Source organism: Sander vitreus, chromosome 18 (genome assembly GCF_031162955.1).
Source record: "Sander vitreus isolate 19-12246 chromosome 18, sanVit1, whole genome shotgun sequence".
NCBI classification, from domain to species: Eukaryota; Metazoa; Chordata; class Actinopteri; order Perciformes; family Percidae; genus Sander; species Sander vitreus.
Genome location: NC_135872.1, coordinates 5,205,865 through 5,229,997, shown reverse-complemented (window position 1 = coordinate 5,229,997; position 24,133 = coordinate 5,205,865). Strand labels below are relative to the sequence as shown.

Here is a 24,133-nt window from a genome sequence, read left to right as displayed (position 1 = left end):
AACAGCAAAAAATAAAGTTTTATGAGGTTTTCAGTTACAATTCTGTTTTCACGTTGTGCTTCTATCCGTTACAGACCTGCTCAGATATGTACTTCATCTGGCAGATGGACGCATGGCGGTCGCAGCCTGGTACAGCGTTGACAGGCCTACATATGTTGATGTAGTACTTCTTCAGGTTCAAGGTGTCAGACAAATCCATGGCCTGCCAGTTGCTACCGGAGGTGGAGCGTGACAAGCTGAAGGCAAAAGAAGGTCAATAAGAAGGTGAGGAGGTTGGTAACAGTAATGTGACATGCTGGAAGGAATCTGTGCCTTCTTGTTTGTTTCTTTTTCTCCTGAATTTGTGAATCTATTTTTTTCAATTGTGATTTTGTGTTATGTTGTTTAATGAAAAAACCCCATTGTGGTTGCTTGGCGAATGAACACAATATGCATCCATGCATTACCTGGATAAGTCGTACTGCTCAAGTGTGTCGGGATCTGTCACCAAACACTCATGAGGCCGTTCGGGACATGCGTAGGATGTATACCAGCGGAAGTTGTAAGTGTAATTGTCCTCGACCTGGATTCAAAATTAAGACAAGATTAAAATTACAGGTCAAACTGGTGACAAAAAAAGCCAACAGAAGACCATAAAGAAAATGTCAGACATATTTTGTACAAAATAAAAACAAATACCGTACCTGGAATTCAGGTTTTCCGGCTCCGGCTTCTGGGTCACACAGGAAGGAGATGAGTGTGGATCTGAGAGTGTGTTCTTTGTTGTTGTACTGGGAGCCGTTACTGTAGGTCAGCTGGATCAGGCCGTCGTAGTACGACAGACGGGAGTTTGCTTTCCCAAGACTCCACGAACTGAAGTCACAGACGGGCGAAGTCATCATATCATGAATGCAGTTATGGGGTCAATTAACTTCACATTTACCTTTACTCATTTTACAGTATATATTTATGTTCATATTCATACAGTATATTTCATTCATTTGACATGGTGCTCATAAGGTTCCAACTTTTAGACCTCCTGGTTCAAAGATCTCAGGCCTGAAATCCTTGGGTTTTGGGTTATTTAATCCTTCCTTTCTCTCATCCGCTCAATGTCTCCAATTTCAATGAGACAAAGCCTAATACAGATTACAGATACATTTGGCATAAAAGTGAATATTCCTCCGCAAGTGCTCTTCAATAAACCCAACCACGGTAAACCTGATTGTGGGGGTAAGAAATGAAGGCCCTGTTTACACAAATACGCTCGCGGGTGAAAACCTAAAAATATTTTATCAGATGTGCCTTTCGTTTAGACGCCGACTGCGTTTTAGGGGCTGAAAAACGCAAAAAAGTGAAACCACCCTCCAGAGTGGAAATCATAAACCCCATCTAAAGGGTAAAAACACACTGTGAGTGTGTGTGTGTGTGTGTGTGTGTGTGTGTGTGTGTGTGTGTGTGTGCGCATTGTTTGGAGCAATAACTCCACCTCCTCGTCTGTCCAGACAAACTTGTCAGCTTTTGTTGTTTGTTGGCTTCGCGCTACTAGGGAGAGGAGTAGAAGGAAGGTGGTGTTGTGTGGCAGTGCTTCACACTACCACCTAGCCACCTGGTGTGCATACTACATCGAATTTCACACACTTTTGCGTTACCATATTAAGCGACTTTGTGTTCGTGAAAAGCGCTATATAAATTCAATTTATTATTATTATTATTATAATATGCACGCAGATTTCACCCCCAAAATGCTCGTCTAAATGCGGAATAAAAAGTGAGAACGCAACGCCTGCCTTTTCTCTTCAGATCGTTTCCGTTTAAACATAGCCTAAGTACAAATTTTAAGCCATCAAAAAGTCATATATAGAAACGATGATTCACACAAAACGTGGTACATCTTTTCATATTTCCAATGAAAAATTAACAACAGATTCACTACAATGGGATTTAGACAAAGTTGGCTTTTCCATAACTAAGAACACATAAAAAGGTTCACTGATGCACTTAATGCTTTTTAAATCCTAGAAAAACATAGAAACAAACCAAAATGGCTACCCGTGGCAATTACAACCGGGTTTTTTTTTCCATGTACATTATGAATACTTCTGGAGAGAATCTACTGACTGGTGATATTCTGTGATGACACTTTTAATAATATGGTTGTTGTGACTGTGCAGCCCTGCTTGCTTCATGCCTTCCTTCTTACCTCTTTTCCACCTGGCATGCTCCGGACTTTTCAGGACAGCTGGCAGTTTTGACGGCACCACAGACGTTGATGTAGTAGTTATAGTGGTCGCTGGTCAGATTGTAGAAGCCACCTTCGGCTTTGGAGAGAGGCGACAAGTCGAAAGAGAACCCTGTTGAGCAACAGAGGCCAGTAAGAGACGGTCAAAGAAGGAAACTCTGATCAGTGTTTGGTCTGGTGGGACGATGGCTCTGTCAAACAGTACAGAACTGGAAACAAAATGGGACAGATCATGCAACAACTGCTAGATGGCAGCACAAGTAGCCTCTTTAATGATTCACGTGCAACAACTCTCATGTGACATAAAGGTGTGACCTAGAGAGATTAAAATGCCTGGAACTCACCACCAGGTGGTGGAGTTGAGTGGTGAAACATCCTCATAGCAAGTTCAGTTGACTTACAGTAGCCATTTCATAGACTATAATGCAAGTTTTTAAAACCACAATAGGAATTATAGATTTGAGCAAACAAAGGGGCACATGTTTTGGCACTTTGTATCCCCCAAAGGTAAACTCTGTTAGAGAGTAGAGCACATTCAGGTTGAATTTGACCTGTCAGAGTCAGAGGCAAAGTAACACCAGGCTACTCCCACTGTGGTCTATGAGCTTTTCAACTGTCAAAATGATATGAGGTAATTAGCCAGACGTGAGTGTGTCCTGTTGACGTTTGGTTACCAAAAAGTGTTAATAGAAGTAAAGCTGAAACAATAACTTCATTAATCCATCAACAGAAAATTAACTGGCTACTCAGCTCAAGGTTTTCTGATTTTCTCTGTTTTATATGATAGTAAATTCAATACATTTGGGTTTTGGACTGCTGGTCGGATTACACCAGACAGTTGATGTCACCTTCAGCTTTAGGGGGGAAAAAAAAAATCTATTATCTAAATTATAATAATCGTTAGCTGTAGCCTTAAATAAAAGGAACCTCTCCCTGTGTGCTCTTAAGACTGAACTGGCAGAGAGTAGAGATTTATTTTGTGCTGAAACATATTCCCCATTAATCCCGTTGCTTCTTTCTCATCTTAAAGTAAAATATTGACCAGTCTTAAACCACGTTGATCAAACTTGTGTTTATGCGCGTCGTACCAGCCTGAGGATCCTCCACCTTGCAGTCGTCTCCCTGAATCTTCGAGAGGACGCAGGCGGCAGCCGTGTACCACTCCATCTCGTAAACACACCCGTCAGACGAAACGCTACGAAGGACAGGAGGGCTCTCCAGATCTCCTTCAAAGAAGGCAAGAAGAAGAAAAGTGAACAACATCAAAACCAAACAGAAACTAGAGAAAAAAATATATATTTATGAAGGTCCAATGTGTGGGAATTTCTCCCATCTAGCGTTGAGATCATATATCGCAATCAACTCTCTCGCGCAGTTCAAAGTACGTATTACAGCTACGGTAGCCTTCACGCTTTTTTCTGATGACGCCGTTCTCTTGCTCTTTTCAATATCCTTTTCCTTTTTCTGGATGAAGAAGAAATTTGGATTTTGAATACGTGTGGTCCTCCATGTTTCCTTCTTCAAATTTGCCGGGGCCGGGAAGCGACATTATCCATTAGCAGCACCTCGAGTTTATCATGTGACAGCGAAAACGTGAAAGGCGGAGCAGCATGTCCTGTATGTCCCTTACCGGCTAACGTATTTCAGGATGGAGCATTAATATGGAGCGTCTAGCCCAGTTCATGCAAACGCAAATGTAAAATTTCAAGCCAAAAGGAATACTTTGAATTGATGGTGGTGGAAAATAAATAAAGTTTGTGAACGGGCAACACAGATTTTGATAATGAACTAAACACGTTACACACTGGACCTTTAATGACAACTCATATCTCTGTTTAACCTACCTGGTTTGCACTTGAGGGTCAGGATAGTTTGGATCCTTGTCTTTTTATTGATGCAAAAACTTCCATCAGTATACATCAGTCTGATGTCATTTCCTATTTTAGTCATGTGGGGAGATGACAGGAAGCTGCCCAGACTGATAGGCCCATGATCCTTGTCTGTAGCAGAGAGACACAATCAATAAACTAAAGACTACAACTATCCCTGACAATCTCATGAATTTGGCAAAGTTTTTACAACTCCTTAATTTCCCTACACCCTTCTACCACTATCTTCTGAAATAGTCTCATATTTCATTAGTCTTTAGAACCCCCCCCACCCCCCCGTCCTCGTTGAGACTCACCCACGGCACAGATGGAGGCATTAAGTGGGCAGCCGGCAGCAGCTCCTGTCTGGAGGACTTTGTGACAGACATTTAGGTAAAAACGGGAGTCCGGCTTTGGAGATTTAGCATCCACCACCTCCCAGTTCCCACCGACATCTGACCCTGGAGCAACATACAGAGGCACAGAGGAAGGTCATGTTTCAGCAACAAATGTTTAGTCACAACAGACAGAATGGAAAATTGCTTTTTCAGAGACAAATGTTGACATTTAAACTCACCGGGGTATCTTGTGAGGGGTGAAAGGTCGTAATGTTTGTGGTTATCTCTGACTCGACACAGTAGATCCTCCTTCTCCTTGACGCAGGCGAATGCCGTCTCCCAGTCAAAGTAGTAAGTGCAGTCTGTCTCCCCCGCAAAAACTGGAGTCCCACGCCCACTGATAGCTGCAGAAAAATAAGGCAAACTGTGAATTAAGAATGAATTAAGATGAAGCAAAAATTAGTCCACCTGTCAGATTTTGAATAAATAAATGGGACAATCTGGCACCTAAATAAGGTAACAGTTTAAATGCACAAATCATTTAGTCAATTTAACTTGTTAAATGAAGCATTCTTTATGCTCAAGAACAAAGAGATTAAATGAATCATCTTCTTTTGAAACTTCTCTGTCTTACATGCATTCTTGTTGCATTCAAAGTTGATGATGGTCATTCTCTGGAAGCCGGTAGAGCATCTGGTGCCATCTGGGTAGATTAGAGTCAGATCCCCGTCTGAATAACTAAAGATGAAAAAAAGGGGTTGGAAGGTGTAAGAATTATGAACATGTTGATTTACTGGCAATGTTTAAGAAGTTCTACATGAAGTGTTCATGGATCATTTCTGGGACTGACATGCTATATCTGTCGTATGTCTCTACTTTTCTGGAGCTACATGGAGCGAGCCAAAGAGTCGGCTGTGTGGAGATATTTCTATATAAATCAATTTTACTTTACTTACAGCATACACCAATTAAATTGCATTATTAAAATCTAGTCTTAACAACTAACACGAAAACAAAGCTCTCCAAGGTTTCCTTGCATTAAAGCAAGACTCGCTTCTCTTTTTACATAGTATTTGTTAAACTGTAACTTTTTCTACTCACAGTGATTGGATCACCACAATCAAAAGGGAGCATTGATACTGACTGACTTCCTGGCTGATGAGCCTAAAACATGGGCAAACTGATTTGAAGCACCGACCAGCTGACTGACACATAAACACAATCAAACATTACCGTAGTGTCTGGTTCTTAAATTGTCCAGCCACCTTCTTCACGTCTCCAGTCTTCTTCACCTGGCAGGACGATATAAACTCTTCACCGCGACATTCATCCGTAGTGATCTTTCCACACACGTTCAGGTAGTAGGTGTAGCTGTCATCCCCATCACTGGGCCCAGAGTGTGCATAGTACGGCTGGTCTGTAGCTACACACACAAACAAAGAAATGGACATATTTATCTCATCATCATCATCTCATTGTCTAAATGGACGTTAGATGAACTATGACTGTTTACTGTAAATATAATCACTACTACTAAGGACAGCTTTCAGAATATTGTAAAAAAAACTTTTACAGATTCAACATTTCTAGCCCCACCCACAATGTTTGAGGTCAGGAAGTTCGGTCTGGACATGATCCGTTGTGGAGCAACTATGCTCGAACCGGAGCTGTTCGGACCAATCAAATTGTCAGGGCGGGGTTTATATGACGATGGACAGATGATCAACAGTAACGTAATCAACCACGTCACCAAAGAGCGCTTGGGTTTACAACAAAGATGGCTGCTGCTGGAGAAGTGAGATGTGTCCGATTGTCCATTGTGTCCGTTATAGAAGATATCGACAGCGCATTGATTTTAAAAGAGGAACAGAGAATTGCGATCACGTATGTATACACATTGCCACACTCGTCCGCACGACACGGAAACGGCCACCTCTGCCTTTGCTCTGTCGAAGCCTGCTTTTGACTTCTGTGAAGTCTGTCTCCGTTGCTCTGATTGGTTGGAGGTCTATCCAATTGAGTGCAGAGGCATTTTCCTTCCTGGTTCGGTTGAAACACGTCCCATAATCACAGCCCAGTGGAGCAGTATCAGACTCATATTCTGACTAGAATCTGAGTATGACGACGTCAGGCTGCTTCATCTTGGCAAAAAGGCTAAAAAGAGTATTTCTCAAAATATGGAACTATTCTTAAAAAAAATGAATATGGGCAAAGTCACTGACAGCAATCAGCTTCAGTATCCAACTTTAAACAATAATGTGTACAACTACTTGTATTACCTCCAAAAGATAGTGATTCTAGTTATATAGTAAACTGTGGCATACATCATGGCACACACAGGTTGTGCATTAACTGTGACAACAATGAGCTGACAAAAAACGGGAAGGTCAGTCTAGTTTACTCATAAAGCTACTTCCTTGAACTGGAATAAAAAAAAACAGCACTATGAGCCAATAATTCTTGCAGGTTAAATGTGTAATCATGTTTGAGCTTTATTTATTTATTTATTTATTTATTCATTCATTCATTCATTCAAAAATCACTAGCTGTTGGGGTTTCCAGTTTGTTAATATCATGCCTGTGCTTGTGTGTGTTCACTCTTGTAGGTTGTAAGAACCAGATTAAGGAATAAGGACATGATTACAATTAAAAGGCATGCATTTTGGCTGCTTGTCACTTTCTTGAAGGGATAGTTTGGATCTTTTAAAGTGGGGTTGCATGACTTACTTCTCCATAGTCGGTGTATTACCTATATTGGTGGCTAAAATAAATTTAGCTGCAGTACATTGCTTAGCTTTGGTGTCGGCACTCCGGTCTGCTTCTCCAAACTGGGGGTGTGCCGACCGCCATCTACTGTAGCAAACACACTGACTATGGAGAAGTACAGTAGCTCATCTAACCATACTTCAAAAGATCAAAACTATCCCTTTCACGGGTTTAATTATGGTATAACAATGTTAGGTTAGAGCATAGGTCTCACATTCAACATCATTTAATTGAAAACAATACATTTTAACTATGTTCACTCTAAACAACTCATCTTTCCCCCTCCTCTCCCTCCATACTACTCCCCAAGTTTAGCACAGTAACGCCGCTTGAGATTGTATTCCTGAACAGCAGCTTTCTCCCTTCGCTGAGACAGTAAGCAGTGACATGAAAAAAAATAAAATGTTGATGTCCACCACAGTAAATCAGCATGCTGTTGGCCAAAAGTGTTTATGTTGACAAGTTGAGCTGTACAGTACAGCTTGCTTTGTAAAATATAAAATTAAGTCATTTTTATTCTCCATTTAAGACTTTAAAAGAAAAGAAAAAAGGAAAACCTAAAAAAAAGTATATATAAATAAATTTGTGGGCTGGATGTAACAAAAAATTCTTAAACAGGTAGGGGGTTCTGTGAAATTGTCTGAGGGCCCTGTGTGGGTAGTTTGAGATCCCGGGTTTACTCACGGCTCAATGTGAGAGGCGTTAGGTCGATGGCGATGTCGTGCTGTTCGCTGGTCAGCTTGCAGTTATGGCTCTCCAGATAGTCTCTGTGACATGCGTATTCAGTCACCCACTCCACCTCGTAACGACAGTTCGACTCTGCTGTCATTTTAGGAGGGCTGCCCTGTGAAACCAACGGACACTTTTAGTAAAGCAGGAATTAGTTCAATTTTTGCAAGTACAGTAGAACAGCATGGAAGCCAGATTAAAATAAAACAAAAAGATACAAGTTTGCTGTGTGTCGAAATAAGTACGTGTAACCTACAGAATGCCTGCTCGATGGACAGACGAAAGTGATGGTGACGGCAGGATCGTGTCCATTACAGATGCCTGGAGGAGACGAACCTTCGTACTGTAACCTCAGTCTTGAAAGGAGACAAGACACAAGTGAAAACATTTTAAAGTTAATCTTACTGTCCAATAAAAGTTACTCTCCAGACATCTGTGATATAGAAGCTCAACACGGACTAAACAAAAACACACCCGTCTTTAATACCAGAGCAAATTCTGGACGTACCACCAATCATATAAACTAAGCGACAGAATAGAAGATTTGTCCTGACAGACCGCTGCAAAGCATTCCCTACTCTAACTCAAACTGATGGAGAGTCAGTTGACAGATGGCTGGCATTCATCAAGCACATACCTGTCGTTGGACAGCAGCTCCAGCTGTCTGGTAGGAGAGCCCATGTTGTAGGAGCCCTGACTGGTGACCAGGCAGGCTGCAGAGTCCACTGGACACGATGTGTTTGGTTGGTCTGAGAGAAAAAGAGGATGGCTATGAGATGATGGGAAAACAAATTAAGTTTGTATAGATTAGGAAAAATACTGTATATAGCTGCTGCTATCAGTAATGCTCAAGATACAGTACTGCAGCAGCTCCCTGATTACAGTGATTGGTGCATAGGCATTACATTACATTTATCACAGCAGAGCTCAAGAGCTTGATGCTTAAATTATGAAAGATCAAGAATGGCAGCAGGTATCTTTCCTGCAAACATTTATAAAAAATATCAAAGAAAGTGCTCTTTTAAAAAGGAACTGTCTGGAAAACACCTGTCTACAAAACAAGCTCTTCTTCGTCAGAGAGGCTTTTTTTATGAAGACATTCTTAAATGCATGAATAAATGCAGCAATTATTAAGAATAAAAGGACTATTTTAATAGAGAGTGATGTGTAAAAAGAGATATTTCAATTGCAGGTGACCGTGGCAATAGTAAAAGTTTTCTTCTCTTATTCTGTGGTGACTTTTTCTACTCACAACTAAAAAAACGACACAATTTACTTAAGTATTACTAAATACTAAGGGCCCTATTTTAACGATCTAAGCGCATGGCGTGAAGATCCAGGCGCAGGTGCGTTTAGGGCGTGTCCAAATCCACTTTTGCTATTTCAACAGCGGAAAAAAGGGTCTGTGCGGCAGGCACATGGTTCAAAAGGGTTATACTTAGTGTCTTAATTAATCATAGGTGTGTTTTGGGAGTAAGATGCCATAAACCAGAGTGTCATCTCCCATTCCCTTTAAAAGCCAGGCGCGTTTGTACCTTGACGAATTGCTATTATGATGGCGGATTTGCTAAGCAGGAAGGAGAGATTTTCAGGAGAAGAAACCGATCTGCTCGTGCGTGAAGTGAATGCGTTCGTTATTGACTTTAGACCAGGTTTTTGTTGGTCAATGGCGCGATCACTTTCCGCTGCCTCAAGATAGCAATACGCCAATAATGCACCTGAACACACCTCCCTGTAGACCCATGGGCGCAAGTGCATTTGCTATTTAAACGACGTGGGCGCTGGACGGGAAATTGACAACTGCGTCGGTCTTAAACTAGAAAAGACACTTGCGTCGGGCTTTACGCTGCGCCGGGTGCAAGATAGGACCCTAAGTCTTTTATTCATCCATTGGTCTCTCCACCCTCCCTCAGGTACTGACTGAGACTCCGGCAGATGTTGATGTAGAAAGCGATGGTGTCGTCACCGTCGTCCACCAGATAGCCATCGTTCACTTTGATCAGAGGGTTGAGGTCGTGCTTCTTACCGTCCGAGTCAAACACATAGCAGGGTACCTGGACACAGAAGAAGAGGTAACTTTATTCTGCAGTACTCACATCTTTCCATAATCACTTGAAGAACAATTCATAGAGAAAAATGGTGGAAGTCATTTAGAAAAGGCTATTAAAGATACTACTTGTAAAATAGATATAAATCAGATCTTTGTGCGGCTGTTTAAATGACATCATGGTTCATATAGGCAGGCAGATTTTTTTTTTTTTTTTTTTTAAAAAGGCCAGTTATTTCATGGATCCAGGATACTATGCATCCTGATAAAGTTCCCTTGGCCTTTGGAATTAAAATAGCCTCACATCATCACATACCCTTCACCATACCTAGAGATTGGCATGGTTTTATTTCAGTTAGCCTGATAGCTGGTTTGATTTGCATTGAGAGATGATTTTATGGAAAGTAAGTGGTGAAGGGTATGTGATGATGTGGGGGGGCTATTTTAATTCCAAAGGCCAAGGAAACTTTATCAGGATCATAGTATCCTGGATCCATGAAATAACTGGCCTTTCAAAATAAAAATCTGCCTGCCTCTATGGGAATTTAACATAGGGGTGTACTTACTTATGCCCCCTGTATTTTAAGGAAGAACATTTATTTATTTACGATACATTATTCATTCACAAAGAAAATTGGTGTCCTTAAAAGGTTGGATTTTTCCTCATTTTTTTTTAATTAAGGCATTAAGATCACTTTCCAAAAGATGATTTTTTTTATTCCTCTTTTTAGTCAACTTTAGCATGGGTTCATAAACTTATGAGTGCCACTGTATGTTGATAAATGAAGATAAATTGTAACATTTCATAATTCTTCATTGGAAACCGCTACAAATAAGCACCTGATGTGTATTTTGGTGGTTTTCTTCACACTGGTCTAAAAGAAGACTTGCTATGGAATCAAAAAAATAGCCAAAAATCTTTAAATTGACCAGTGCATGACAAAACAGTGTTTTTGCCTGCCGTGTCTGGCATTAAAAAGCAAGTTTAATTTATTTCATACATTCTTTGAATTATTCCACGTTGAACTCACATAAACTGCTTCATGGTGACAACATGCCCTCTGCACTGATAAATACATGCTGCATTAAACGCCCTCACAAGAGTGGGAAGACAACTTTCCGTGTCATCTTAAACCCCTCTCTGGCTCATTGTTTCTCACATATCACACCTTAACAGAGACGGCAGCAGTGGCTTTCTTTCTTACACATGAAAACCTTCCTGTCAGTGAGTCAGATGTTCGACCACATACCTCTTTGTGTGGTTTGAATTTATTTTTCTTGCAGGCAGTGAAGGTCCTCCACTCAAAGTAATGCACACACTGAGACACGGCGACAAACTCCGGGGTCCCCTGCGGCACACAAACACAGGAACATGAGTAAGACAGATAGTTTTTATAAATGCTGAAGTGTACAGATTAATGCTGCTGCTGGCGTGGTTGAAGGTTCAGTGCTTGCTCAAGGGCTTCTTCAAGAACAATTGTTGAGAGAGGAGAAGGTTTTCATTCCCACTCTTCATCCACAATTTTACAGCTCGATGTCTGTAAAGTTTAACAGTCATTCAGGTCATAGTTACCTAAGAAAGGGTTCAAATCAAGGGCAACTGGACTTGGTTAAGGTGCTTTGAAGACGTTTCGTCTCTCATCCTGAAGATGTCTCTTGGATAGAGAGAGAGACAAAACCTGGCCTGTTACAGGTCAACTTCTTTTACTTTTTTTTTCAAAGTTTATTTTTTTTGGCATTTTAGGCCTTTATTTGATAGGACAACTTAGACTTGAAAGGGGAGAGAGAGGGTGAATGACATGCAGCAAAGGGCCGCAGGTCGGAGTCGAACCCTTTACAGTAGTTAAGGGATTTGGGTTGTTGTATGAGAACTTTTCTGCTGACACAAAAGGTGTTATTTATGACAAAATGATGAGCTACCTGATTCAGTTTATTTACTCAGCACTGTCAAAACTAAAAAGAAGGAAGGTAATACTGCATATTAAATATTTTGACGCTAGTATCGCTATGGATTTACATGTCCCCATTTTGTTTGTGCAGATGCAAAACAAGGGTGATGTGATACACATTTCTGCCAATGGTTTCACTCCATCCCTCTGATCTACAGGTGGTTCTACATAATGCTCCAGGAAATGCAGCAACAAAGGCAGTGAAGAAGACTGCAAGCACATAAACATGGATGTAAACAATGCAGATTTCAAACTTGAAAAATCTACTTTGCAAAAGTTTTACAAGCAAGGAAATGTATTCAACATGTTTGTTAGATGTCAATAATACACACAATGAGACACTTTATGATGTCAAAAAAAAAATGTCACTGCTAAAATAAAGTCAAAGTTATACATAATGTTAAAAGAATTCATATTTAGCCCACCAAATCTTACCGGAGACAAAGAGTTGCACTGAGCAAGAGCCAAAGAATATACCACAGCCACTGTGCTACACTATCAAAGTCAATTTGAGAAAGATATATTTTAGAAAATATTCTACACAGAGGACCTAAACACACGCTTTTTAAATGGTAGAGGCAAAAAAATAAATTATATCTGTAATCCGCTGAAAATAACATTAACTGTCCACTCTCGTTCTGCTGAGGCTAATTATCATTGCAGATGATCTGCATTTGGCTCTCGTCACTTCTTCCTTTCAGCATTAGATGACTTGGTAATAAGTTTCATAAAAGTCACTTTCATTTCTCCATTTCACCCTTTGTAAACTGAAAATCGAGCACCGATCATCTGCTCTTTGTGACTTGACAGGAAATGACACACATTATTGTCAACCCTCCGCTCAGCCACCCCCGAAACTGCAGACACACACACACACACTATTGACTCAAAAGAGCAGAAATACATAGCAGGTGACAATCTTTGTCCTACATTATTTCTCTTCACAGATTCACTTCCATTCATTGCAGCCGAGAGCAGCTTCTGGTATCCAACAAATGTCATTTTAGCTTTTTTAGATTTGTTTCAGAGAAAGAAAACACCAATTTGAATTTCAACTCCTTGAAATATGAGTCAAATGTAAGCTCAAAAACATCAGCAAGGGTTTAAAGTTCGTTTCAGTCAGTTAGGCATCTATCCAATTTTTTTTGCAAGTCATAACGTGCTGAATACAAATAACTGACTAAAAACAGAAAAGCACATTAACATTTCCTCAATATTGCACAACAGTGTAAGTGCATGTTCATCGTGTAACTTTCCACACAAGCAAAGTTTTTATTCTGCACCTTTGCAGCATGTTCAAAGTATCAGTGATGACAATAAACTGCATCTACAGTACAACTCAAAACAACTGACTCTTGCAGATGAAACCTGATTACTTGGACACATTATATCACTAACCAGGTTTCTGACTCCAGGATGAGTCCATTTGGGATTGCACAGATCATCCTGTGACTAATTTAAAAGCTAACTTATCAATTCACTTGGTATCCACAGCTAAAATTCAGAGAAACACACAGCACAAAATGTTTTCTCCTATTACAGAGACTGTACTCTCACAGTGCCACTGCCACATGTCCACATTTGCATTTAATAGCAATCAAACTAAATAGAATTACAGAACTTAGTCAATGCCCTACATTGGCCAGATAATGCCAGACTCTTTAATCGGGCCTCATGCATGCAAATAAGTAGAGCGTTTTGAGCAGACGTCAGAAAGTGCTTTACATATTTAGCAGCAAGAGACTTTCAAAACAGGCACATTACATACATATAAAAACTAAACAAAGGCTGCAATATAGTATATTTATTTTCAACATACATGTTTATATGCCACACAATGCAGGGCTCAACGCTAACTTTTTAAAGTGGTTGCCGGCTTGGCAACCAGGCCATCAGCTTCGGGTTGCCGAAATTGACAATACGGTTGCCATGTTTTAAACTGCCTGTATTTGGAGCAATTCATTTGTTATGCAACTACACCACACATTTTAATAATGTTGCAATATAATTTCCCATCCCTCTCAAATAGGGGTGCAACGGATCACAAAACTCACGGATCACGGTTAACAGTCACGGATCGGATCAATTTTCTGATCAGCACAAAAAAAGGGGGGAATTTAAATGATAATGAAAAACGTAATAATAACTTTTTAACAATAATTACTTCTGTCACCAGTAAATTGCTGTTAAAAGACTAAAACAGATGAGAAAAGGGTATTTTACAATCACTTTGAATGCACCACGAGGTTTACCAGTTTATCAGTAAACACATCATTTTGTACCGTCTGTGGTGTTTCTCCGACAACAGCAGTGACCAGTGCTAGTTTCTCAGCTCTTAGCTTTAGTGGCAGATGGTTGTACGTCCTGCTGTTGGAATCCTCTACAGTGAAATACAGTCACACTTTTACACCGTTTAGCTAGCTGTCAGCATTTTAACCGTGTTTAATCCAGTTACTACTGTAGCTAATGGTAGGCTAACGTTACCTGCTGCCAAGTGTTAACCTGTTATTAGTGTTAACTAGCATCTCTTTGCAGCGATGCTTCTGTTGCCTCTAACGTCTGTTTTGGAGCATCAGAGAGAAGCACAGACATTTAGGTGGCACCGTAATGAGGCACCGAAATCTGCGTTGCTATTCCGTCCGGTTGATACTGTTGAGTTTAAAAAAGGTAAAACAATGCTGATATTTGATATCAATGCACTTTTATGTTTTGATGTATTCACAGATGTACTCTACAGCCTGTTGTGTTGATTAGGTCAAGTCTGTCACTTAGCATACAGGAGGAAGCTCCTTTGTCTAATCAGTCTGGAAGCCAACCCTGCTGGCGCAGACTAGATAAGAACAAAATAATGTGTATTCCTGCAGCTTAAAAAGGATTGACACCCACATTGTAGGACCTTTCATCGACCGGAAGTAACCTCAGGACACATGGAGTTGGAAGTGACGCCTTATTATGGGCAACGACAGGCCAACGAGATGGGTTTAAATCCACGTGGGGAAAAGGAACCACCCACATGTCCAGGAGAATATAGTGGACAAGCAGAGAGTCGGAAAAGGACTGTTGAATGTGACTCCACAAGGGAGAAGCATCTTGTTAAATCTTCATTGGACCCAAGCCTCTCCTTCCTCAGAAATACACAACAATACCAGGCATTTTAACATGCACCGTTAACGTGAACAGAAAATTGCATTGCCTGTATCTTTTCGAGGGAAACGCGCGTGTGTGGAAAGCGGTCGCACAACAGCTGAAATGTTGCGTTGCGCACAAACGTAGTGTTTAAACTTTACGGAGACAACCGAAACGGTTGCCAATTGACTCAATCTGGTTGCCAAGGGCAACCGGGCAACCGTTACTATTGAGCCCTGCAATGTATTAGGTTGTAAGATCTTAAAACAAAGCAGCACTGTTCTGTTGACTGTTCTGACAGAACAGTCAATGTAGACCTGGTGTTAGCTGACACATCGGAACAAAAGCAACTCATATTAAATACAAATAATTGCTGCCGAGTGTGGGGTTGAGGGCCCTGCTCAAGGGCACCTCGGTGTTGGCAATGAGCAACTCAGATTTATCCTGCCGGGTCCTCCCACGTACTGGTCTAAACACAGCTCCTGGAAAAGCACAAATCATCCGTTCTAAAAACACTTCTTTGTGTGTTTTGATTCTTACCATGGTTTTCCCACACTGGAAGCTGATGCTGGTCTGAATGTTGTTGTTGCTTCCCGGACATTTTTCTGTGCTGTTGTAATCCAGCACCGTGCCAGAGAGCCTCTGCAGGGACAGCTCACCTGCACATTCAAGACGAGAGAAAACAGTCAGTCAATTACAGACCGTTACACTTTTAGTTTGATTAATAGATATGTAGAATTTCACTCATGTTAAACATGTTGACAATAATGACTAGCATTCAATATGCACACAATCAATTCAATGAATGTTCTTCTCAATTATTACAACTCCAAAAGGTGAAAAGACTAAGGCTGTGAGGAAACATAATGGATAATGCATTCATTTGAATAAAGACATTAATAGCTTTCCACCCTTGTCTTTTTGTTGTATGCTTTACCAGCCATTGATAATCATACACATATTATTATTTAGAGCTACATAAAGACTTTCTGTAGCTAAGTTTCAAAGTAAGTTAAGTATCAAAAAAGGAAAAACACATTCTCTGAGTTGGTATCCCTGTATGTTACTGTATCAGACAATCCAGCTAAATAATGTCTTAACCAACCAACCCACCCACCCACCCACACCCACACCCCCTGCTGTCAGTACACAGTCATAATTTATGACATGAATAGAAACAGCAGTGGGAAATGTTCTGCATGAGAAGAACATTAAGACTGGGGCAGTTAAATAAACTCACAGCAGGTCAGCCAGATTCAACTACTGTGAGGTCTGTAAAAGTGTTCCCAAATGTAAAGCTGTTTAAGCAGACATTTATAGACCTGAATAGCTCATTAAGCAGACATTTAGCCTGAATAGAAAAAAATGTGGATTCAGTGAAGCATTACAACTACAAATCCCCTTGTGTGATTAACTGTACTTGTGTATCTGTCTGTGGCTAATTGATGACCTCATTCTAGTCCTCGTTTGTATTTCAGCATCTCCGTTAAAGTCAAAACGAAGAAATACTAAAGTTCTCATGTCTTTTATAAATCTTTTCAGTCAGTCAGTCAAAGAGATTTTCATGAGCCCTTGAAAAGGGTGTGTGTGTGCGTGTGTGTGTGTGTGTGTGTGCGCTCTGCTGCCTCTGATATGGCTGCTGGACTGCTATCACAAACGGATCGTAAATGAATGTAACAACAGTGTGACCTACTAACACCAAAAACTACTGTAGGCAGGACCGAAGCACAGCTCACATCTCAGCCTGTTGCACTGCCTCGTCTTGCAAGTCCTGTAATACTCAGTTACACTTCACATGGGACATGTTTTGGCAGTATTAAGGCTATTTACTATTAAGACAGATAAAGAGCAACAAGGTGGATTATGCAGCATGCATGGTCGGACATATCAAGCAATTTGAAGACGTCACTTTGGACTTTTTTTGGTGCGATTCTGGAGACAGATTGTTGATATTTGAACTCAACACTTAAAACAAATTCACCCCTCCTCCTCATCCCGTCCCCTCCCTTCCGTGCACTAACCCCCCAACCCCCACCCCCAAATCCTTCTTGTCGGTTATTGGCTGGAACATTGTTTGTTATGTTTGGTGGTGCAGGTTGGCACCACCAAGTAGTTTGTTTTTGTTGCCGTTTGTGGAGCCTGGGCCTTTTACAGTGTGTTCAGGGGACAGGCAACTAGCGGATAGTGAGGAGATGTTTGCTGTATGTGACAAAAAATGTTGTAGCCTAAAAAAAAAAAAAAACGCGTGACATCGCTTACGGCACCTTTAATGGATAATACAAAATCATTATGTGTAGCCCTAATTTCAATACTCTTTTGTAATGAAAATGTGGAACAAAATAAATGTGATCCATCGTAAATGACATGAATCAAAGCTGATTACAGCCCACTGATCTTCATGAAAGGGCAAACAACAAACTTTTTACAGGCAGTACAGGTACTCCAAAGATTTTGATTTGAGGAAGCACAAAAGACATGAATGTCAAAGTGTGAGGATGGAATCTGTGGTTGCAGGACAGAGTCAAGATGGCATGAAAGCAAGCAGTACAGACATAGACAGAGACGGGAGGAGCTGGTGAGTGAGCGAGCGAGCAGAGCATAACATGTGTCTATTTGTGGTTATTTGTGGTTGAGAGCGTTTGTGCTTGATGATGTGTTCCTGTGTCATGTGATAAGTCAGCTAGCATGATTAAACTGCAAGTCATCGGACCACACTGCTTACTGTTGCTATTCTTCCACTTTCCAAATGTGATCTTCCTCTTTAAAAAAAAAAAAAAAAAAAAAATTAAAAATCTAGAGAGGACATCCTAATAAAATCAGCTGGGAAATATACCCTGCAACACCAACAACATGAGTCTGCAGTCTTCAGCCCTTTGTCACACTCAGAAATCTGAGTCGATGACACGCTGAGAGCCACCAAACACCAATTCGTCACCAGGGGAAGTTCACGGCCTCAGACTGCAGGACAAGTTGTTGTGGGACTCTGGAATAACTCTGTCTGGCAGCCTGTCGTCTTAAGAAAAGGTCACGGGCAAAATCAAAAGACAGTGACGTAACTAAAATTGAGAAACAGCCCCAAATACTCACAGTAAACCTGTTTCAAACTCCAAGTGATCTTTAGGTAGAATGTATGCATGTTTGCTATTAACGTAGCAAATGTGGCATCTGTTATATGGTCTAATGGAATTACACAGCATGAACTATGAGATTATGTACACTGATTCGGACCATTGGGAAGATTTCAGATTTAAAACCACATGAAAAGGAAATTCAGTAAAACAATAATAATTGGGAAAAAAAACTTTTGTACTAAGACTGAGAGGTGGAATATACATTGCAAGACAGACAAAATGGATAATACATTTGTTTGAGTATTGAAATTGAAGCTGGTTTGCCTATCTCCCCCTTACTCCTTCTATTCACAAATTATATGGAGCTACATAAAGACTTGGTGTGCCTAATTTAAAATATGATATAGTAATACAGAGGCCATGAACTGTATGATTTTGACGCCATTTCTGCTACAACAGCACTGATTATGACCACTGGGAAAGCACAGTTTCAGATTCAAAAAACCACATGTAAAGAAACATTCAGTAAAATGATACTTGGGGAGGCATGCTATGAGCTCCAACAGATATAAATAAGAACAGATCAGAAAAAGGAAACAATGTTTTACATATGTCTCCATACGTTAATTCATTCGGCAAAGAGTCTTTTCTAGCGTTCACGCTAGCGAGGGAAGTTATCGGGTTTTATTCTGACAGCAAAAACGAGGAAAGACAGAGATATTTTTGACAAGGAAGAGAAAAAAAGACAAATCAAGAAAAGGTTAAACCAGTTTAGTTTCGCATTGCCAGACCTTCCTCCACAACAGGAGGGTCTGGCTAGTCCACACAGCATTCCAAGATTGGGAGAAAAATGGGCTGTAGTTTATTGGCATTTCTTTAAACCAATCTCAACCTTGCGTGGCGCCTCTAGCCCTAAAGACTAAAACCAGTCAAACCTGAAGTCAAGAAATGAAGCCCAACTCTGAGGTTCACTGTTGAATAGATCAGTGAGCCAGCCTGTGCATTTGTGTCAAATCATTTGCAAAATAGTGGAAGAAAAAGGCCGTCACAATTTCCCAGACCCCAAAGCGACGTCTTCAAAGTGCTTGTTTGGACCAACCAACAGTCTAAAATAGTGATATCTTACATTTAAGAAGCAGCAAATATTTGGCATTTTCAGTTGATAAAACAACTGAAATGATTAATAAATCATCAATTAATTAACTCATTGACTACTAATTTCTCCAATATTATTACATTTAAATTGGTTTATGGGGGTGTTAGGGGCATGATTGTTTTTCCACTTCCAAACAGAGGGCATGGCAGCCACCGATGCATTACATTACATGTCATTTAGCTGACACTTTCATCCAAAGCGACTTCCAATTAAGTGCTTTCAACCTTGAAGGTGCAAACTCCAGACAACAAGAAGTAAGTGCAAGTACATTAGCTTTAAATAAGCAAAACTACAAAGAGTCATATGAAAGTGCAGCTTTAAGAATATATATATATATTATTTTTTGTATCCGATGCAATACATACTTTACCAAAAGTTATTTTTTAGAAGTTGTAATGAAAGAAAACGGCATAAAAAACATATTTCACCTGAAAAATCTCAGCACATACGCATCTTATTTTTCTGTAAACATACATGTTTGTTATGGTTGAGACTCAAGACAACTATCAACAAGATCAATACTTTTCTTTTGTTTTGCCTACATGGCCACTTATTTGATGGGATCCTTTACGCAATGCATCAATTCTTAGAAAGAAGGCACACATTTACTTCTAAGCAGTCAAGGGAAAAGGTATAGAAATGGAAAACATGATCACAGCAGACCTGCTACCAACATTAAGCCAGATAATTCAAAACTTATTTCATGTTTCACACAGAAAGTGTGCCATGGAGTGTTTGTGGCAAAAAATGACCAACACAACACCAAAAAGCAGCACAGCTATATAACCACCACTTTTTTTCCTGCAGTGTCACCAAAGAGCCGTGAAATGTTCTGCCGTGTGGTGGTCATAAGACACATGGGACGCACCAGAATCAAAGACCAGCTCACACACTGCTACGCAAAAACATTTTTAACAGAGCAGTATAATGGACTGCAGCATGTTGAATTCTGGCCTGCACCTGCTCTAAACATACAGCACACATAATTTATCCAGCACAACAACACTGCCGGATACAAGGCTACAACAGGTTATTATTCTACGTCCTTTTATTACGCAGAGTTTGTCTCCTGGTGGGGACAAAGGTGATTCTTGCAAAATCATATTTAAAGCTACTATGTGCAACTTTACACAGTTTGCTGCCCCGTGGAGCTACAAGAGGCAACTGAAATGATGTTCAAAGTGCAGCAAAGATGGCAGAGTTGTTGTGGAAATCTTGGAAAGTGTGCCAGACGCAAGCTGGCAAAGAGTAAAACTATTGTGACATTCCTCAGTAGGAAGACGACACAAGGTTAACTGGCTTTATACCCAAACTGCAAAACAGCTTACTGTGCTGGTAGCTCTGAACCAGCCTCTCATTTAGACGAATAACTCCCGAACTAGAAGAAACAATTGACACCTCTTGCCTTTAACTCTTGGCCAACCACAGGTATAATTCTTTTTCATAGCAAAGGCAGCTGAATGGCTCAGGCTTAAAAAGGTGTCTAAGCTGTGTGTTCACCTTCACCCTTGAAATCAAAATCGTTCCTACCACAATACGTTTTCCAAACAATCAACCCATTTCCATTTGTTGCTTTTGTATGATGATTATTCATTATCTCTTCAGCAGACTGTGATGATGCCATCACACCTGGCTGATAAGAGATGTCTTATGTAACTGCGAAACCTTAACTGTGTGCCAGTGTACACCAGTGGGCTGTACTCACCGACAGACTGGTCTGCTTTGGTGAGGTTCCGGGCGCAGACAGCGGTGGCGGGGCCACAGCTGGTTGGTGGTGAAGACTCACAGAGCTTTAGCGTGTAGCTCACTTTATTATCCTGGTCTATGGCCTCCCATTTATAACTGCAACACAAGAAATAAAAAGAGATTAAGTAAAGAAGGAAGAGTAAAAATTAAAGAAAAACATTTAGGCGGTGCACACAGTTGGACTATATGAGACGCACATTAGGTCTCAGCCCTGCAGCCTCGGATCAATTTCAGTCCCGATCTTTTCCTTTTAGTTGATTTGCAGAGCTGTCTACAATGGTATCGATGGTGAGGAACCTATCTATGAGTATTACATCATATCTGATCAATAAATTAAATGTTTAGTCTTACAATTTCTGAAAATAGAGAATGATGCACATCACAATATTCTTCAATTGTTTGTTTTTTTTCCAACAAAACCCCCCAAAATATTCAATTTACAAAAATATAATAAAGAAAAAAATGCAATAAGCTGTAGCTGTGTCATTTTGCTGAAAAAATAGTTAATTGACAAAATAATTAATTGACATATGTCTCCTTGTGTTTTAGTCAACTGGGATGTGCATTTTTCATTATTTTCTGACAATTTATAGATCAAACGATTCATTGTTTGATCAATGACGACCATACTTGATAGTTTGATCCCTTGTGTCTTGCATTTTTGTCTTTTATGTGTTCTTTGTTAATTGTTTATGCTTTGTCTCGTCACCCATGAATTATTTTCTACGAAGTTTCCAAAGAAATAACATGCTGCAAGCCTGAATTTACAGGTTACTGGTTATCATTTCTGCCTTATTGCTGTGTCAATATTTAGCTAAACAGCAGCTGCCTGAACATAACTCCAGTACCTGGAGGTCAGACAACAGCTTGTAATCTTTATTTTAGCTATGACATAAGTTACACGGTGTTGCTGTCTCTTTTATGGCTGCTTTATGAAGAAACATGTTCCTTCTCTGGTCATTTAACGCTGCTAACATTTAGCGTTAGCTTGTTAGTTGTTAGCTTGTTAGTTGACAGTTCTGACGTACATGAGAACTGTCACCTAACAAGCTAACGTTAGCACCTATCGTCAGCGACATTTTAGCTTGATAGAAACAACAATATATAACCCTTCACAACTGCTTTGACTCGAAACAATTTGGAGGCAATTTGAATCTCTTGTAATTTAACAGTACGTTAGCTGGTTAAAACGTATCAAGCAGCACGTTTTTACAAACAAGGCAACTATTATTTTTACTGAAACAAAGAGCTGACTGTTTGTTTATAAGCCACATTTAACAGGAGACATTCATATTATATCAAGAGCTCGTGTAAAACCGAAGCATGTCTATAATAAGCAAATAGCTAAATCACCAACTAACATATTTCTGAACATAAGGGTTAACGTTAGCTTGACGATCTGTGTGACGTTAATATACGAGGATGGAACTTTGTAATTTGTTCTGTTCCAAGCTGCAGTGTTTCAGCCGGAGGTGTGTTTGTTAGCTATAACGTTGACGTTACCTGCAGAGGTCCTGGTACCACGGGCTGCTGTCCTCCTCCGCTCCGGACCGGACCGACAAACAACCCAGATACGCCACAAACCAAAGAACCAGCTTCAGAGGCGAGCAACGATTAGCTTTACACTGAAATAACATGTTTAATGTGGTAGATAGTTGTCTGTGGAGCCTAACTAAGACGACATGATACGGCAGAGTCTACCATCTGCGGTGGAGCGAATCAGTAGGAAGTGAATGCACCACATGACAGGACATCATATGACTCTCATGATGCTGACTGATGCCGCCTTCATGTCTGTGGGAATCCTGGTTATCTCAAACAGCTTTATGGCAAGATAGGAGGGATAGAGGGAAGACAGGGTAATCTAACGAACAACACTATTGAGTACTTTAAGGAAATGTAGCTTATGGAATTGACCTGGACATAACACCAAAAGTCAAGATATTTCAGCCTCTGGTCCAAATTTGTTGACTATTCTTTATAAATATCTATCTGTTATGAGTCCCTAAACATTATGGAAGTGCAGTGCTAATTCACTGGAGTGGAGGTGGCTGTCACACAGGATCACATGATTTGCAGTTCAATCCTTTAGTCGAAGTGTCCCGGGGCAAGACCAAATTCTCTTATCCCTTTCAGTTGTTGTGACGTACAGTTGTGGCTGCATCTCCATATGTATGTTATTTTGTCCTCTTTGAAATACACGTTTCTGATATATTAGTGATGTCAGTTCAAGTTAGAATCAGAAGACATCTGAAAGAGCTGTCACATTGAGCAGTGGTTCAGAAACTTTTTCCACGTGAAAGACCCCTAAACTGACACAAATTAGACCATTGATAAATAATAATAATAATAATAATAAATGTAGAAAAATATAGATTTTGTTTTTCAGTATTAGTAGGCCTATAGTCAGTATAGTATATGAAACCCATGACCAAAATAGTCACACATTCTGTCATTGTGTTACTTATAGATGGAATTATCGTGTACATAAATTATTCTCTTTTTTGCTGAGGATTCCCTGGAACGTCATGAAGGACCCCTGGGGGAACTACTGGCACAAATAATAGTAACTAGCACCTCACCTAAAAGATTACATGCACAACATTGTCTATTAGAAAATGTCTACTGTCTATATGGCACCTGAATGCAGCATTCCTGATGAAAAGAACAGAGCGTCATTCACCTCAGTGGCAGCAGGTGTCCAGACTGTCCACCAAATAAAAGAACAAGAATGCAGTTTTTCTAGCATTGATCTAGCATCATATGAATGACTGTATGTTCAGTGGTACCTGTACACAGTATTCTATATGGCACATAACCCTGAGTTGTGTCGATCCTGTTCGAATGCTGCCTCATTCAGACCGTGTAACCACAACCCTGATCATTTAGTTATAATTTAATAGGTAGAGTTTTTTAAGAGTCAGTCCTCTGTCTGGGAGAAAGCTGTTCCTGAAAGGTACACGTCAGGTCAAAAGGCGAAAAATACACAAATTGAGAGCCAAGTTGTCCTATTGCGCCCTCTAGAGGCCATGTTGAACCACCACAAAACTCTCACCCATCACTGAGAAGACTGCATGTTCAGGGCCAGCTGTCTAAACAGTGCTGGCTTTTTGAGG

The 24,133-nt window shown here is 40.3% G+C and overlaps 1 protein-coding gene across 1 annotated transcript in view; it reads right to left on the bottom strand.

The window, feature by feature from the left end:
- igf2r (insulin-like growth factor 2 receptor) overlaps positions 1-22,752 on the bottom strand; it is a 51,219-nt gene extending 28,467 nt beyond the window's left edge. Inside the window, exons 1-18 of the mRNA XM_078275198.1 lie at positions 22,521-22,752; positions 20,977-21,113; positions 15,585-15,703; positions 11,220-11,318; positions 9,844-9,976; positions 8,560-8,671; positions 8,179-8,278; positions 7,878-8,037; positions 5,661-5,850; positions 5,062-5,165; positions 4,667-4,831; positions 4,407-4,550; positions 4,066-4,221; positions 3,310-3,447; positions 2,183-2,333; positions 684-852; positions 447-562; positions 77-236 (exon numbers count right to left, since the gene is read on the bottom strand). Of these exons, the coding sequence (XP_078131324.1) occupies positions 77-236; positions 447-562; positions 684-852; positions 2,183-2,333; positions 3,310-3,447; positions 4,066-4,221; positions 4,407-4,550; positions 4,667-4,831; positions 5,062-5,165; positions 5,661-5,850; positions 7,878-8,037; positions 8,179-8,278; positions 8,560-8,671; positions 9,844-9,976; positions 11,220-11,318; positions 15,585-15,703; positions 20,977-21,113; positions 22,521-22,654 (2,487 nt within the window). The 5' untranslated portion in view covers positions 22,655-22,752. The remainder of the gene's footprint in view (positions 1-76; positions 237-446; positions 563-683; positions 853-2,182; positions 2,334-3,309; positions 3,448-4,065; positions 4,222-4,406; positions 4,551-4,666; positions 4,832-5,061; positions 5,166-5,660; positions 5,851-7,877; positions 8,038-8,178; positions 8,279-8,559; positions 8,672-9,843; positions 9,977-11,219; positions 11,319-15,584; positions 15,704-20,976; positions 21,114-22,520) is intronic.
- Positions 22,753-24,133: the final 1,381 nt, after the last annotated feature.